The sequence below is a fragment of the Myiozetetes cayanensis genome, unplaced genomic scaffold, assembly GCF_022539395.1.
Source record: "Myiozetetes cayanensis isolate MyiCay16 unplaced genomic scaffold, myiCay2020 scf9, whole genome shotgun sequence".
Taxonomy (NCBI): domain Eukaryota; kingdom Metazoa; phylum Chordata; class Aves; order Passeriformes; family Tyrannidae; genus Myiozetetes; species Myiozetetes cayanensis.
Genome location: NW_026088185.1, coordinates 7589117 through 7608068, shown reverse-complemented (window position 1 = coordinate 7608068; position 18952 = coordinate 7589117). Strand labels below are relative to the sequence as shown.

Genomic DNA, 18952 nt, shown 5'->3' with positions numbered 1-18952 from the left:
AAACGAACAGGTACTCCTGTCTTCTCAGACCAGTACCTTTTAGAATCTAAATTTGCATACACTGGGTAACAAGGTCCTGTAGTCATCTTGTCCCTGAGTAGAATCACGCAAAAACAGCACAGTAAATCATCATGAGAATCATCCCAGCCCTGTTTTTATTTTGACTTGGTTGGCATCACCTGGTTCATGAAGCTCAGTCACTGCCATCATAAGCCACTCCACAGCATAACTTTTCCCATGATCTGACCACAGGGTCTGGTCTTTTTTTTTTTTTTCCCTTCCTTTTTTTTCTACTTTTTCATTTCCTTTTTTTTTTTAAATTTTTATTTCATTTTTTTTCTGTCCTTTTCGTATTCCCATAAGAATACTCCACAAACTCAGGCCTTCTTGTTCTTTAGTTGTGGCTAAGCTTCCCTATGCAAACACATTCTGCCTGTGCACGAGGAGTGCCAGCCCTGAGAAAAGACAGCCCTCCCAGCCCAGCCCTGCACGAACCGACAGACAGAGGGGTGTAAGAACTCTGCATCAGTGTTGAGTGCACAGCCAACCCCTGCTACTTCTTACCCTAACTGTTCTGAAGTTCGAAGCATCATCCACTCCATTCACCTTGGCAGAATCAAGGCCCAGGTAGTTGTATCTGCTGAAGTCCCTCTCCAGTTTGAGTTTGCCTAATAAATCAAATAATATCATTGGTAACAGCATTCCTGCTAGTGGCAATTTTATCCAAGAACCAGTATTGTCAGGAACTATTGTCATTATTGGATGAAATTTTCTTCAAGGATCTTTTAATTATAAGCCTTCTAAATAAGAACAGACTTTCTTATTTGTTCACAATACACTGCAAAGACAATTCTGATTCAGGTACCTGGATAATATCAAAGCATTTGTTGACTTCAGGTACTACTGTTGCCACTACCAGCAAAAATTTCAAAAAATTAATCAATATCACATTTTCCACAAAACAGCACATTAAATACAAAGAACACTTGTATCTGAACATGGCACAAGGGCAGCACTTACAGAGAAACTCTTCTGATGCACCAGACAGTATCTGATAGAAAATGTGGAAGTTTCTTTCACCTCTTGGCTGCTTAACAACACGAGACTTCTCCAGCAGATCTAAACAAACAAACAAAATCTCACAGGTCAGGGACAGACTGCTGGAACAAATATTATCCCCCATCAATTTCTACTTCATCGCTTCATATCATCAGCAGCAGACTAGAAGATGATAAAAGGTAGGTACAAACCTTACCATATTACATCACATTACTATATGTATCTCAAATATTTCTTTGAACAAGCGGCAAGCCCAGTGAACTTGTAAATGCTGCAGTCTATGAGCTGCAAAGAGAACTCAGGACAGGGAGGCAATGTGCTCGAAAAATGTCAACCAATTTACAATACCACCACAAAATTAAGATTTGGTGAGGATGACTGTACGGGTGAAGGTTTGAAAAGAAGCAAAATGTTAAGGCTAAGCACATGAAAGATGGGTAAATGAAAAGGAGAGACGAAATAAAGAAAGCATTTAACCTGAATAATCACGTAGCACTTTGGGATCCTCACGTGCATCAGGCTATGAAATAATTCCAAATAGGGCTGACAGAAGCTCCATCCTAATATACTTAAAGGGAAATGGAAAAGCAGCACTTTGAAAAGCATCACTGCACTGATGGAGTAGCTTGACAAGAAGACTGCTTCGTCCACTGCTCTCAGTGACAGGCACATTTCTAAAACTTCCATAAGGGTAGGAATCCAGGCAGGTAGCATAAGCAAACTGACTTGCAACACATTGCAACCACTTCAGACTCAACATCACATTTACCATGGAGGTGGCAATTCAAAGTCTGTTCAGCCTGTACTGCACTGGAAGGCTGTGGTTCACAGTGCACCAGGAGACGGAAGAGGGATGCCATAAAAGAACCTCTGTGCAGGTTTAATGTTACTCGCTCTTTTTGTACAAAAGGTATGCTTTTTCTTCTTTTCTGGTGTAAAGACCTTCCCCGGATCTTCGCTCGCGAAGACTGGCCATTATTATACAAGGGCTTAACATCATTTTTCCAGATAGCAAACACACAGTTCCCAGTGCACAGTTTTTCTCTTAAGCTACACGTATCCTGTGACGTGGAGACAGAGACATTCAATGCCTCATTCCAAGCGCACAGCAAAGGCTTTCCCCATGCACCTTCCATGACTGGAGGTTAAATTCTCTCTAAGCTGTGCCCACACTAGAAGAAAGCTCCCAAAGGGAACTGTCACATCTCAAATGCCACTCCTCAGAAGAGCATCCACAAAGTGAGATGAGGTTTCACAAATCTAAGACACAGGGAGCACCAAGTCCATTAAGGGTATGTGAGGTTGTTAAAACATTTCCCTGATGGGCTACTATAATATCTGATGTGTATTCTACCATACCTTTCCTCAGATTTCCATGTCTGCTGAAACTCTGAGACTGTTTAGTCTCAGCAATCTGGAAAGTTAGAGGTAGCACTCAGGTCAGTAGCATTTGTGCTGCAAACCCCCTACCCCAGCTGGGGTGCCCCTGGCACAGCAAGGCTTAGCCTGAGGGGGAACATCTGCCCTGAGGTTGTCTCCATAAAAAGAGTACAATGGAGCATATTCCTATTTTTGATAGCTACAGGCAGGGTGTGGTGCTTACGCTGCCCACTGTAATTACCTAAGCTTACACCCTTGCTCAGAGAATAGGAACTAAAGACCAAACTTCAACCCACACAATTACACAAGACTTCAGAGTCACTTCTCCACATAAACTAGAGCAAGTCTGGTTCAAAAATTACTTTCTGCTCTAAAAATTAGCCAGTGACAACAATGACAAAACTCAGACTGTATTACTAATCTTCGGACTGGCTTATAGTAGGACAAGTTTCAAATATTTTACAGACCAGCTGAACTATGTTATTCCCTGAACATGCAATTGCCTGAGAGAGGAACTGCAAGCAGTACAGCAGATGACACTGAACGGAGGTCCTAAATGACCAGAGCATCTGACTGTATGAGGAGAAATACCTCTTCCCCATGTCACGCATTGTGTGACCACGTCAGAACTTTTAGCTGTGTTTGAATAGACATTTGTTTTTATAATTAACAACGCTACAGTCTCTTTCCTTCTAAACACGGCCTGGTTCAGCACCTGGAAGTTTTGCACATGGAGATGAAAAAGCACGCCCAAGATATACACGAACAAGCGGCTCTCACATGTTACCAGCAGCTCATCTTTATAGGGGCAGATTAAAGATTCCCACTTTTGCCCTTCCCATCTTATTGGCTTTTTTTTTTTTTTTTTTTTTTTTAATGCAGCTGACTAACTTTGATGGTTGATGCTATGTTGGAAAGGCAAGACCAGAAGTTATTGTTCTCACCAGCAGCCTACTGTGCCATCTCTCGACTTCTGACTTCACCTAAGGCCTTCACCTTCTTGAGCCATGGTTCTAACTCAGAGCCATCCTAGTTAGTTAGCCTAACTATCGGATACCTTATCCTCTCTAGTTTTTAATTCATAACTGAAAGGGAGAGGCTGATCCCCCATCCAAATGTTAATACTTGGGCTGGGAAAGGCCAGATGAGCGGCAGGCAGTTCAGAGTTGTGCTGGCTGTGAAGGTTCTCCAGTCAAGTGTTGGAACAGATCACAGCCAAATTTAATCTCAAAAAAATAAACAACTTCAGCTCCCGCAGTGGCTACACACACTTCAGGAAATGGTTGTATTCTCAAGGGACATTGAAGCAGTGCGGTTTGGCTTATTTGGGTTTAAAAATATTCTGCCTATAAATTTACTCAAATACTGTCATAAAAGCTCAGCCACACATGCTGGCAAAATATTGTATTTAAGCCTTCTAATTACATGCATGCCTTCAGCGGATTTAATAAACAGGTTCTTGAAGGTATGTGAAATTAGTTATCTTAGAAGTATAACTGTCTTGGTTTTTTTCACCACAGCTTATCTTATCTATATATTTTTAGAAGCAACAAAGTTAACTAATTAACAGTCAGCTTTTTGAAGCCCTAACATTTCATATTCTGTCAGTTTTCATAATTGAGGAAAAAAGCTCCACAAATCAGTTACTGACAGAAAATCAGGTATTTTCCTTAAAAAAAAGCAGCTGCTGCCAGTTCTTTTAAAGGCTGCATTCATTGTTTTTTTCCTTTTCTTTCTGTTCACATGCAGACTGAAACCAGACTTAGGGGACAGATCCAGACCATCTGCCCTACTCTTCAGAAAACTTCTTCCCTTTGTTTACACTAATTAGTATTTCAATAAATCAACCAAATATATTTTCCTTAAAGCAACCACTGCACTACCAGTAACTTTTGTGTTGAGTCTCACGTGAGTACAAATTCTGTGGATCAAAATACTCAAAGGAGAAGACAAAAAGATTCACATCAGACTGCTGCATGTGGCCGCTTGGTAATTCTGTTGACAGTGGCATGTGTGGACAGATGGTGCCTATCTGTATGAAAATCCACAGAACAAAAAACCCTCAAACTCTCTCCAGATCACATTTTGTTACACAGTTTACATGAATTATGTGTAGGGACTATACAGAAGTATCAGGAGAGAACATTTAAGTATTCTTTCTGCATTATCTAGCAACGTTTCTTCTTGAGTGGAAACTTTTAATGCATACCAAAGCAACTGTAAAAATTAAATTGCTTTGGAATAGTAAAACCTTGGGAACACTTCTGAAATCATATTCTCTGAATATACATCGATTCAGACAACTCAAAATCCAGCTACCTGCCTTAGGTTCTGAAGATTTTTTGTTATTCTTACATAACACTGGTTTAAATGCAGGAGATCTCCGTAAGCACCCTGCTAAACCATTGGACTGAACATGAAAGGAAAAAAAAGATGCTGAATACTTCTGCAAACTCTAATGTACAATTTTACACAAATTCTTTTTGCATACTTGACCCATGAACTTGACTGATGTAGAAAAACGTAGGATATTTGTATTTCTCTAAATATACTAGAAATTGAATCAACATTCAAGAAAGGAATAAGTAAACACCAGAACCAAAAAAAAATGACACTACCTTGGTAAATTCTAAATAATCCAGGAAAAGTTTATTTTAGTCATGGTCTCTTCAGCTGGCCATGACCAAGGACTCTTTTAACAACTCAAGCAAAGTTACAGAACATGTTCTAGTCATGGAAGCTTATCTCTACAGCCACATTATGTTTTCTGTTTTCCTGCCTTGATTGTGCAGCTGTCATCAAAAAAAGCTACAGATGAAAAGGAAAACACAAATTTTGGAGGAAATTTCCCTATTATTCCCACCAAGTTTATAATCAGGTTCTCTCAAAATAATTGATCCGTAATTGCGTCAAACAAAAACTACTGTGTGGGCAGAGCATCCCTCATTGCTCAAGGGATAAATGATGTTTAAAAATTAGCTAAACAAAATGTTTAATTTAGTTTGTTGTTTGTTTTAAAATCTACCTAGTTTAGGCAAAACAGTTGTCTAAATGGTGGCAACCATGCTAACGAGAACACCAAGGGAGATATCGAAACAAATAAAGATTTAAAAAAAAAAAAATCACCAAGAATGGGTATCTCTTCCCATAATGTCTAATTGTCAAATTTGTGCAATATTTTCCTAAGTAAAGGAACTTAATAACAGCAATCACTTAAATCAACAGCCTGAGCTGCTGATGTCTCAGTAAGAGGGTAATTACTTTCGACTTTTAAAATGAACAACCAAGTCATAAAGACGAACAAGTTGCAAAGTTATCACTTTGCTAACTTAAAAAAAAAAAAAAAAAGTTGTTGCCTTAGATACACATCATAGGTTTCTTTCATGTTGCTGTTGAAAAAGATGGCAAAACAGGGTAACCACTTGTTACCTGGATTCTAAGGACACTGTACTGGTTAAAAATGGCTTTTCAAGAGCAGGCATTGCATACACTGGACTTCGCAACCTGCAGTGCCATTGTCTTCTAGTTAAACATTAAATCACTGAAGGGCTTAGGCAGATCAGGAAAGGTCACCCTATACTAAAATCTAGATATCTTTCAGCAGGAAACTACAGGTGAAATGTAAAAATTTAAGACTTACAAAACTTATGGGGAAGATATTGTAAAATCCATACCTTTCAGAAGGTCTAAACAACTCTAAGTGTGAAACATTTTGGGCTGTACTATGCAAAGCCACTTCAACCATAAAATTTACTGTACACAAAAGTAGTCAGAAAACTAACAAACCAAGTGTACACACAAACACTGCCTTAAGTACAAACCAGATGCAGCATCTGTGGACACAGTCGTATCTTAGAGCCGAAAAAGCTACTGCAATTAGCACCTATTACTTCAAAACCAAATGTACCTATTTTTACATAAAATATAGATTATTCTGTAACCTAAAAGGTGGAAAGGAAACTACTGTTCTCCTTTCTTCTCCTTTCATTTTCACTGAGTAGCTATTATAAATGGAAAACTAAGAATAGTATTGATCTTTCCTTTAATTTATTTCCATGATATTCCACCCAGCTGAAATCAACACTCCAACTGCTCTCCCTCACAAGTGCTCTGGGGAAAAAAAACCCCTCTGAGCACATAAGTACTGACACGACTGTCCACTGCAACAGCAGCAATCGTAAACACCCCATAGGAGGGCACAAGGAGCAGATACACCTCACACTCAATTCAGTGAGAGAAAACAAAAATGCTATTTGCCTGTTTGCAGGTGCCTTTTCAAGAAGCAGCATACCTTTAAGTGGGGATTGGAGTTTGTTACTAAACAGTGATGGGATGCCCACAGTTCCAGGTGGCAACACAGCAAAGGTCTGGCATTTAGCAACTTCCACAACAGTAATTTGGACTCCCTAACCCCACACACGTGAAACAGGTCACCTGTGAATGGATGGGCTGGCTGTTACCTAGCACCAGGACCTCACCTTACAGGGACTCCAGGGCCTCCCACCCACTAGGAAAACAAGCTGGGACCTTCACAGAAAACTAATGAAAAGGGAGAAGTCTAACAACTCAGGCTTTACTCCATTGTTCACTCAGCCCTCTTCACCCTTCTGCTCACCCCACACCTGCTGATGTAGGATCAAATGAGTACAACACGTGCTACCTGAAATCATTTTTATTTTGTAGTCTAAGGGGAAAAAAATTCCTAATTGAAGTAAAATACTTTAGGCTTGCATAAATCACGTTAATCTCCAATTTTCCATTCCCAGTTTCTTTTCATGACTGTACACCATGGTATAACATTATGACAATTTCCTCGGAAACCAGTACGAAATGAGACTGCACATATTTTACACTGTTCAAACATAAAATTATCTTCAGTTTCGGCACATATCAGTTCTGACTTTATAGCTGTCACAAATCCCTTCCATTTTATTATTTCCATTCTAATTTTACTTGAAAGATTTACCTTCCATTTATGGCATATTAAACGTCTTGGTTCTATCAGCCCTTGCTAAAGACAATGGACATTTCCAGTGACTGCAAAGTGGATAGGACAGAAATGATAATTTCACCCTGTAGGTTAACCCCTCTCATTAAGATGTAAGAGCTTATTGAAGGGCATCAGGAGAATGGCACAAGAGAAGGTCACAGTAGTATCACTCACTACACAAAGGGTCACCATGAGCAGATTCACCAACCTTTCACAAAGCTTCACAGCTTTCCAGAGTACAACAGAATAGACCATTTTAAACAAGACCTTTCAGCCTAATGGGTCTCAGCTTATCCTTACCAGTATGATAAATTTGGCAGCTTCTCGTCGTTACCATTCTTGCCACCACAATAAGCTAGATGTTTACCACGTCTGCTTCAAGTCACTCACAGTATGAGCTATAGCTTGCTGACACAGGCTGTGCCTCAGAAAGCCCACTAACTTAATTGATGTTCGGAAATCAAGCTTGTCAGAAACGACCATTAAAGTTTAATCAAAACATTACGATGTCATCTTCACATCATATTAACACATGGTCAGAAATCAAAAAAAATTTACAAATATTTTTCATAATTACATTTTCCCTTTTAAGGATAGGAAACTTTGGCACTAGTTGACTTCATGCTTGATGAATTATGAAGACAAATCCTGATTTTGACTTACACCAGAGTAAGTTCTAAGTAGTGTAAAAGAATTTAGGCCCCCAAATATCTTCCGAATGGTGATGCTTCACAGAAACATTTGTGTTGCAATGCAATGCTGCAGATGCGTGGAAAAATCTAAGGCAGGACAACCAAATTGCTTTGAAATGGTAGAGAATTTAAATTCTCTTTTATAGAGAGTTGGATGGACTATCAAATTTTGCAAACATTAAATCAAAGATGAGATGTACTAACATGCAGCTACAGGAACTCAGTATTTACCAGTGACAAACCCTGACAATCATGGGCTGTTTCATAGTTCAACAAGTAACATCTTTTCCACAACAGGGCTTACACATCAGCTCTTTATTTTTAAATTGAAATTAATTTTCTTGCTATGAGAAATTTGTTAAACGTGACAAGACAAAGAATGCCCAAAATAGGTATCTTTTAGAAAGACCTAAAAATATGCCTGCCCTTTGTTACATATGTCATCACATCATTACAATTAATGTAATGTTATAATTACACCATGCAAAGATTTATAGGGCAGATAAACTACAGAGCAACTATTTGGATCTCCCTTTGGTATGACACAATATGTTAATTAGATGACTCAGCACGGTACTTTCAAAGACAAACTGTTGAATGTCCACTCTTACAAAGGAAGGTTCATTTCTATGTATCTATTTTGAATGCAAAATAAAAAGAAACAAATAACACGGCCTTTTAGAAGCTTTTTGTTCACACTTAATTATTGATGAATACACTGACTGTGTTTGGCCTCTAATTTTGTTGACTGCCAAATGTCAAAGCTAATAGACAGCCATAAACACTTAAATTGTGCCTGCTTTGAGTTTCAAGATCTACTCTGTCACAAAAATCATGCTCTTTCAGGCACAGTTCCAAAAGTGACCTGGTCAAGAAAATATGTTTGCCCTCTGAAAAAAAGCCAAAACCTGTATTTATGTGTAAAATTCTTCTCAGTGTTTTTAAAATGTTTATGTTATATATGGAGAGTACAGTTCACCTTGGGTGAGTCTCATTATTTCACAACCAGTAAAATGCCGATGGAGTCAAAAGTCACATCTTTAGAAAAAGCAACGAATTTGGCTGTGTGGAAAGAGGGGTCAAGGCTAGGTCAGTGACACCTAGTATAGTCAGTCACTGCCCTCTTCCATTCCCTTTTAAAAATAAGAAAACCAAACAAATACAGCTTTATATAGCACAGAGGAGCAATTTCCTTTAAAAGCTGCATTTAAACTCTCAAAACAAAAGCAAGTGAAAGCATTCTGAGCTGCCATTCAGTTCCCAGCCTCTTGGTTCCCAACAGAGAGCTGGTTAAATTTTCTGAGTTGCTATAGGTTTCATAGAACAACCTCCAAGGCCACCTTTGCCTCCCTAAACTCAAAAGCTGTCCATCCTCTCTTATGATAAGCCTTTTCCTACACTTTGAGGTGTACAAATTAGCACGGAAGGATTTGGTTCCAAATAAACATACCCATCTCATGGTTATCTCCAGCACACTTTGTATCACCCTCACAAATTACAAAGCAGCGTATCTCGGACATCATCCACCAAAAATACCTGACTCATCAAACACAGCAACACAACTGATACCAGGGATTCATGCAGAAAAAGATGCTCAGATACCCATATCCATCTGCCAACCAGTTTCAGAGATAATACACAAACCCATGCACATCACTCAGTATGTTTGAAACAATACAGTAAATTCAGTATTCATGCTGACTTCTTTAAGTCTATTTTCACTTACTCTAAGGTACATTATTCAGCACCAAAACAGCAACAAAATTAAAAAGCGGAATGGAGAGAGATTTTATTATACAAACACAGATGATCTCTTCAATAATTGAACCACATTCCTTTTTAAACAAAACATTTTAAGTTGTTAAATATGCTGATATTGGAAGTAATACTCACAGTTACTTATAACTCCTCCAAGTGGGTCACCCTTGAAATCAAACTCAATATCCATGTATTTTCCCTGTGAAAGCAACATATTTTAAGACTGTCAGTTGTGTTTAAGAAAAAATGCTCAAAACATTTTTTAGTTAGTTGGTTGTTTTAAAAGGTTAAAAGAGTTAAAAGATCAGCCATCTCCTGTACACTCCATCAGAATTTTGAAGAACAGAAAATTATTCAAATCTTCTAAGACATTACCACAGCCAGAGATTTTTATGGGGACACCTTTAATCAGGATTGTAAAGCAACCTGAGCAATTTGCTCAGTTTCTAAGGTTATATGAAGAAAATGCACAGTATACAAACTTCCATCAGAATGCGAAGAACACCAAACAATACCTGTAGCCACTTAGGTATTACCATGCTTATTAACAGAAGAATGCAGGAAGAAATTATCTTCCACACAGACTTATTTTCTCACTGGGAAATCTTACTGGAGCATGAATCACAGCAAGCTGAAGGACAGCCACTCAGTTTGGCCTGGAGGACTGGCTGGCAATCATGGGATGTCTGTCTCTAAGCGTGTGCCTGCCTTGTAAAAGTGATGGATTTTTCCCGCTGAACTCTCCCTCGTAACTCAGGAGACCAGAGGCAACAATTAACAGACTGTCACCGCAAAAGTGATTTCAATTTTAGCTGCACTGGCGCAGTGTGTTTCCTTGACTTCTTTTTGACTTTTCCACATCACAGAAGATTGCTCTGGTCTTTGTATCATTTTAATTTATTTGACAAGTGTTTAATGTAGTAACAGCTACATTTAACAGTGACAAAATGGACTGGTTTTCTCCCATACTGTGTAGAAAAGGCAAAAGCAGAGCAGCTTGCCCTGCAAGGAAGTTTAGAACGATAAAAAGTGCTAGTAGGAATTCAACTAAATTCCACCCTCTGGCACATACTTAACAGAGGACTCTGTTCACTGGGAGGGTGGTGAGGCACTAGAACAGGCTGCCCACAGAAGATGTGGATGCCCCATCCCTGGAAGTGTTCCAAGGTCAGGCTGGATGGGGCTTTGAGCAACGTGGTCAAGAGGAAGGTATCTCTGACCACAGCAGGGAGGTTGGAATTGGATGATCTTTACGGTCACTTTCAGCCCTAAACATTCTATGCTTCTATGACAAAAATTGCATATTGAAAAGCCTTGTGTTTGTACTTCCTTATTCACTGGATTTAGAAAGAGACTATGTTTTGTTTGTTTTTCTAGTTTGCTTTTAATTACAGAACATAAAAACAGGCACTTTACGTTGACTCAAAGATACTTGCTAATTTATGGTGTATTTTGTCAAGATTGGCTTGAATATACTTAAATTCTATTCTTGCTGGCAGCTGAGGCAGGCTAGAGAGGACAGTACTTGTGCTGTCTTGTTCGAAGACAATTCTGAGCCGATTCAAATTTCAGAGATAAAAACTTATATCTGATAATTAAATTTTCATTTCCCAAGGACTGGGCCAGCTGGGTGTTTCCAGAAGTATTTTTAGCTTGGTGTTTATAAGCAAGGACTTGAAAGGCAAAATAGTAGCTTGTTGCACTTTGTCCTAGAAAGACTTCTCTTTGCAAAAGGCAAACTCTTCTCTTGGCTGTCTCCTCCTCCGTTATGTAGTACATCATCTCTGATAACTGCATTGTTTCTAGCCTTTTTACCAAAAACCAAAATCTCTACTGGTGCCTCAAATTTTGGCCCTGACCTTGTGATGAAGACCCTTTTTTCTGTTCACAAGCAGAGGCAATGACAGCTGCAGAAGGACCATTCATAGACGTAGAGCATAGAGAGAAGTCCCCCACATGGAAAAAAAAAAAAGCTGCCCTCCAGTCTCACGATATCCCACAATTTTATTCATTTGCTTTTACTCACAATGCACCATTTTTCCAGTGTATTGATTCGCCCTCTGTTGTCTGCTTTACACATCTCACAATGTTACTCTTCTGGACACAAGTGAGCAAATGACAGAGTTGCATTCAGCCTCCTGATTTTAGGAGGAGAATCTATGATGAGCACTCTCACTTCTGAATCTCCCAACTCTAGCTTCAACTCTTTTTTTTTTTTTCCTCCAATCCCAATAATTTCACATTCAGTTTCACACTGAAAAAGCCTGAATTCAATCAGTTGATTATAAAGAATTTAAGCAAAAAAGTAAAGTTATAAGTGTTTATATTAACACCAAAGCTGTACACAAACTTGGAAACATCACAGAAAGCAAATGAGAACCTAAAGTAGCAATTTTAACAAAAAAATTATATACATATGAATGGAACACAAGATCACATGAAAAGATAGACTTTCTAAGCAGACCAGTTGCTAGACACATGGTCACTGACATTAAAGCCACCAGTGCCAGAAAATTAAAGAATCCAGCCGCACTTTAATTACATTTTCATCTGGTCACAGGCTGCCACATCCTAATCTTTTTCTTTCTTTTTTAGCCTCTACTTGGATTTCCAATAGATCTCTATGCCCGCACCAGAAACCAACAATATTTCTGACAAGGAGGTGAAACGTTTTAAAAAGAGGGTTGACTGATAATAATAATCTACAAACGCACTGGGGAAAGAGAACACGCTCAAATGTACAAAATGAAATTCTGATTGTTGCTGAAGGTGTTTGCCCTCTTCAAACACCACAGTCCTCAGACAACTGCAAGAAAGCTCTCTCTCCAAATTATTCATTCCCTCCTTATAGATGCCTTGATGGTTGATACAAGGCAAAAGAGAAATAGCCAACAGCATAACATGCTCCCATTAAAGAATTTCAAATTCAGCCTTGAAGAAAATACTTACAAATCTAGAGGAGTTGTCATTCCTCACAGTTTTGGCATTTCCAAAAGCTGGAGAAAGAGAAAAACAAACATGACAACCAAATCTATCAATAAAAAATATTTAAATGCTAAAATATCTGTGTCTGCTTATATATTTAAAAGAATTATAGAATTCTGAGAAACCCTGTTCATTGTATAGGCATCAGTCACTGTGGACAGAGTGTGACAGACATGACCATAAATGAGAAAACACCTACGGAAGTCCAAAGAAGTTTCTTCTCAACACTTCCTTTGTTTAAAAAAGTGAAAGAAAAACATACAATGGGAAATGGTTTCAAAACAAAACTGCACTCAGATGAAGGGTGTATCCTTAGTGTTTGAACCAACAAATTAAAAATTTTATTGCCCAAATAACTTTAAACATAGGAAACACTTCTTTCTCTTCAATTCAGAGAAAGAAACAAAACTTAGTTCCCACAACAGAATAGGTTAAAAGATGGTCATGAACTGGGAAAATTTCAAAATTACTCTTAAAAACTTTTTGCATGGGACAGTTTAATCAGTGCTTGGAAACTGATTTATTTATGCTACTTCAACACATTTATCCTACCTTAAGCTGAATATTAACCAGCTGAAATAAGTAAGATTTACAATGAAAGTTTGTCTTCAGCTTGGCCTAAACTAGCTTTCTTAATCATTTGGTTTAAATTTCTTTAGGTCCAGTTTTATGATGGGCAATTCTACATTCAGATGGGCAGTCACCAGTTTAGAACATGGGCAGGACAAGAACTCAGACTGGAGGACGATTCAAGCTCTAAACATCACACATTGTCTGAGCACATTGAGTCAAACAGGAATATCCACTACATCAAGTATAACACTCATATTCCAACAGGAGAGACTTTATTTATCCCAGTATTTATTTACATAGCATATATATTTTCAAAGATCAAGTAAAGTCAATATTTTTTGGACAGAAATAAATACATGCCTTTAGGCTTCTACAAACTTGCATGAGTAGACTCATTCTTGACCAAAGAACTAGAGCCGAAATGAAAAGTTTGTTCCTCCTGAAGGCCAGGATAAGTGAAAGAATTGTTTTTAAAATCTTTATGCCCTGCAACAAATCATCTTTTCAACAACCAAATCTCTGAGCTGCATTTTCTAAAACACAGTGCTGAACAGTAGAGTCATTTATAACTGCACAGAGTCAAGCACAAACGTTCCATTATAAAGAAGGAGACACATTTCTTGGGTTTCCCTTAAGTTCATTGTTTCTTAAAGTTAATTTACAGTAGCAACTGTAGTTTAAAAACAAATAATCTCATAAGACAAATTATGCATACGTAACATTTATGTCATTTTCTTGCACTGCAGCTTGACTGTAACAGAACTACATAACCAAAGAAAAATAAATCTGACCACAAATGCTTAATTTCTGTCTAAAACATATATAAGCAGCCCAGTTTGCTCAGCTTTTATTCCTTGTGGAATAATCCGGTGTCCTACCTTCCAAAAGACTAAAAAGGCAATTACTAGCATGTCAAGTAGAACAAATAATCCTTTAAAACAATAAGGCAATCTTTTGTAAGCTTAGTCTATTCCTCTTGCATTAAAACAAAGATTCATAAACCAATAAGAAATCAAATACATTTGGCAGTCCCTGGGGAACAATCTAGCTTTGGCAAGAAAAGCCTTCATACCTCCCATGCTATTTCTGCCTATATCTGAAATCTGCTTCCAGAATGGTGATAAAAGCAACACAGCTCTTCTCTGTGAATCCAGAACAATGGAAGGTTGCAATCCCCCCATTCGGCTTTAAGTGGAACGTAGCTGATCATCAGAGAAAGGCTTATCCAGCATTTCTATATTCTTGAATGTTAACATTTCATCCTTTCTTTGTGAGCCTTTGCTTACAATTTTGGTTTGTGTACAGTCAAAGACCACGTTATAACCATCCATTTCCCCACTGCTCTCTGCCCACTTTTGCATTCCCCTTCCTTCTTTTTTTCACTTTTTCCCCCTGTTCTCTCTGGCAGAGTACTCGTCCCCTGTAGACTCCAAATCACCATATAGCTGTCTGGATAGCTAGACAATAAATATAACATTGACACTCAACAGTCTTACAAACACCACATATCATCTGGCCATAATGCAAAATTATTGCAGAGTAGTCCTGAGACTTTGTCAGGCTTTGAGAATTTTGAGAAAGACTCAGCCAGGAATCGACACAATAGACCTAAATAAGTCAACACTAACCAAGGAACTTCTGAAGGCAATTATTAGACAATAGGACAAATCTGCAAGCTTTGAGGATTATATATATGCTATCTCCAGGAAAAAAATGAAGATCCTGTTTCTGGTAGCCAACACCTTTAAATTAAAATTACTAATTAAAAAAAAAAAAAAAAGAAAAAAAAGAAATTTTTTTCATGGGAGAGCAGGAAAGGCAGTTGTCAGGACGACAGGCCAACAGAGTCACTAGACCCAGGGAACAATAAGTCTCAGGGAACAACAGGCATGCATATGGATTGGCTTAGTTTTTTCTAAGACCCATTTCTTCACCCTTTTTTTTTTTCCCCAAAGAAAAATAATGTCTTACAGAGCTTGTTTGTTTACTAGAGACCACAATAATATGATTTGGAAGGAAATGAATCAGAGGGACTGAAGTCAAGTCTTTTGATACAGCCAAGCATCATCAAGGCAGGGTTAAGAAAGGGTAAGCCCTCAGAGAGCAGCAGGAGGAGTCTGGGAAGTATGACCTAACTTCCTAATCTTTCCCTTCATGAGGGAAACCATTTTCTTCTCAAGAAAACCTACTCGTAATTGAATAAAATCTTGCAACTGTATTCACAGAGAGCATCTCCTATGGTTTTGGACACCAGATAACAATGAAACAACAACAGGCACAGTTTTCCAAACCAGCAGGAACACTGATACACATGGAGCTTATACACTTGTACACACTCTATCGGATTCTTACCTTCAAGAACTGGATTTGACTGCAGAAGTTGTTCTTTTACTTGATTAACCTCTGCCCCTTTTCCACACACAGCAGCTACATAGGACATGACAAGTTTGCTCGCCTCTGTGGGGGGAAAGCCAAATAAAACAGCGATAAGTATTGGCAAAAAGGCCATAAAATTATTTGCAGACTAAATCTCCATCACATTTTGTCAACACCAGACAGGAACTGTAAATACATTTAATTTCACTTTTCTTCTACACTGTTGTACCATCTGGAAAAGCAGGAGGAGCATATCCTGCCATGAGACCCATGCCTTTACATCAGCAATCCTCCCGATTTAAATACCTAGAGCCTGCCCAAACTAAAGAAGCCACCACTGGCACATTACCTGCTACTTTTTCATTTAGACTCAGTAAGAAGCATTCTTTAAAGAAAGAACATTATTCCTTTGCTGACATCTTGGAAATGTTTTAATCTAGCCTGAAAAAAAACCCAGGCTCAAGGAGTTTCAAGACACAAAATTCAATCAGTTTATATCAGCAGACACACAACAATTATAAACATACAACACCCATACAGGCGTAATTACTACTCTAAAGTACACTGCAAACAACTGAGTAACTGCAACATCACATGATGTGCTGCACTCTGTTTGAAAGTATAACCAATAGAGAAAGCCAAGCATTCATTTAAACAATGAAATTAATTTGAAGGCACAAACTTTTAACAAAGTCTGGAACAATTTTTTGACTCTCAAAGCTGAGTTCATATGGATGTCCAGCACCCATTTACAGACAGAAACAAATATTAAATAATCCATCCAATCCTTATCTATTTTCCTGGTCAGGACAAAGACCTGAAAAAGGATTCTGTCTATAAAGAGAGCTTGTGATGGTTAATATGATGCAAGAGAGTGAAATTTGAGGCAATATCGGCTGATATACAATACAATGTAATTACTGACAGCTGGAAACCCTGTCAACTCATGACTGTGGTCATAAAAAAAAATCATTTCATTATATTTGTAACAGATCTTCAGAGATCTGTTACAGATTTAAGGGTCTCATTTCAGGAAAGAACTGGCAGATGAGAAGCTACCCCCTGGATTTTGATTTTTTCCTATTTAATCAAATTTATTTGCTAGTATTATACTACTATCCAATACTGCAGAGAAAACTGAGCAAACCTGCAAACAGGAAGCAGATGAGGAACAAGAATTATAGGTGTGTCCAAAAGGCCTCCCATCTCCTTTAACTGCACCTCAAACAAAGCTCTCATTTTTAAGAACCTGTTCCCTTCAGAGCTTGAAATTATCAAATTATTTAATTTGAAATATTTCCTAAAACAGTTGACATCTTTAAGTAGAGCTACTCAGTCACTGAGAGAAGCATGCACTGAAGCAGCAAATAGGCTATTATTATAGTATACACACAATGACTGTAAGATAGGCTTTGAACATCAGTGAAAGAAAATAAAGGCCCTTTCTTTTAATAGGAACTTTGTTTGGTCCAAGAAGGACATCAGGAAGGGAATCATCACCTTAAAATCTCAAAATGTTAAAACAGACAACTTGTTCTGGCTATGTATCATCTTTTCTTGCCCAATGTTACTATCATTTAACAATATAAACAAGCAGTGAAACAAAAAACAAAATCAGAAGTAAATAAAAAGATCCAACTGATGATAGGTGAGTTTCAGTTCTTCCAATGCAAAAATGCCAAATGTTCTGGCTACCAAAAATTTAAAACAGAGTTACATAGTATCTGTATTGAGAAGTTCTTTCCTCAACTCCAGGAACTTGCTCTGCATCCCTCTCCGCCCTCCTTTCTTTTTTTTTTTTTAAATGAAAACCTGATCTCTCAGCTAATGGCCTCATTTCAGCAACATTAGTTACACAAAACGTCAGAGAATACTACAGATTCCAACTTGATTACTGGTTTGAATTTCAAACACTGTATTATTTTCTACTTACCTTTAAAAAGGAGGAACAATTCATATTATGTCCCATACAGTTATGAAAATTACAGAACAGTCAAAATCTCTATACAAAACAAAATCTACCATCAACATATAGAAGTTCAATAACTCAACCACTGATCTACCTTTCAAATGAATAAATGAATAAAACGTGTACCTCAGTTGTATGAGGTGCTTGATAATTCACAGTTCCTGAGGAAATCAAGACATTAAGAAATACCAATATAGAACTCCTTTCTGAAGTCTGAACTTCTAGACGGAACATCAGAATCACAATAATAAGAACTTGATTGTTTTAATACACACTTTTACTGAACTCATGTGTTTTAGATGGTATTGAACTGTAAACAAGGATTATATTACAAAACTTCAGGGATCTCTCATTTGGATGCCACTGATCAAAGAAAACCAAAGATGAAACCTATACTTTATATTTTCACAAAAGGTTTGGAAAGCAACTTCTTATTACCCACTTTAAATCTTGCTCAGAATAAGCACACAAAGCTCCACATATTCTCAGATTCAAAGGAAAAATCTCTCAAATTACTTGAAAACAGATGTATGCCTTCCTACCCGCTGCCTCTTTTGCAAGTCACCTCTGTTTTAAACTGCTATTTTAGAAAATAACTGGCTTCTTTCTTTTTTAAAGTCTACCTAAAATGTACTGCAGTTATGCAATCCTCACTTGATTTCTAACATTCCAGTTTAAAAACTAGCATCGTTTTCAAGGAAATTTCAGCTTTGCCTAAGAAACAGAGTGTTCTGGAACGTAAGCCTATCTTAGAACTGCAGCTGAGCATAGTGTGCAAAAGGCTGATAAAGTTTCCAAAGTAATCAGGTACTATTATTTCTTTTCCTTAGATAAAGAGCATAATCCAGTTGGAATGCATCTATTTATTAAGAGACAAGTAGAAGCATCAAGTCTAGAAACCGAAGAGCATTCCATTTTCTACGCCTTCATGTTTCCCACCAGCACAGCCTAAATGTTTTGTGGCCCTTACAGTACTCTATCAAAAACCAGCATTACTTTGGTATGACTCTGTATACTGATGAGGACACTGTATTAACATGGGGTAGGACTTCATCATGGTGACAATGTGAAAAAACACTAGTTTATGTGAGTTCACACCCACAGCAACTCATTTTCTGCACCAGCCAGACACAAAAAGATACTGATATCTCTCAACTCTTACAAATTCTG

General features: G+C 37.9%; 1 protein-coding gene across 3 annotated transcripts in view; it reads right to left on the bottom strand.

Annotated features, from left to right (window-relative positions):
* Nucleotides 1-18952, bottom strand: part of MYO1B (myosin IB) — a 112624-nt gene that overhangs the window by 44488 nt on the left and 49184 nt on the right. For all 3 annotated transcript variants that reach the window (XM_050340118.1, XM_050340119.1, XM_050340120.1), the window contains exons 5-9: nucleotides 15790-15894; nucleotides 12829-12875; nucleotides 10015-10078; nucleotides 1021-1119; nucleotides 565-668 (exon numbers count right to left, since the gene is read on the bottom strand). In XM_050340118.1, the coding sequence (XP_050196075.1) occupies nucleotides 565-668; nucleotides 1021-1119; nucleotides 10015-10078; nucleotides 12829-12875; nucleotides 15790-15894 (419 nt within the window). The remainder of the gene's footprint in view (nucleotides 1-564; nucleotides 669-1020; nucleotides 1120-10014; nucleotides 10079-12828; nucleotides 12876-15789; nucleotides 15895-18952) is intronic.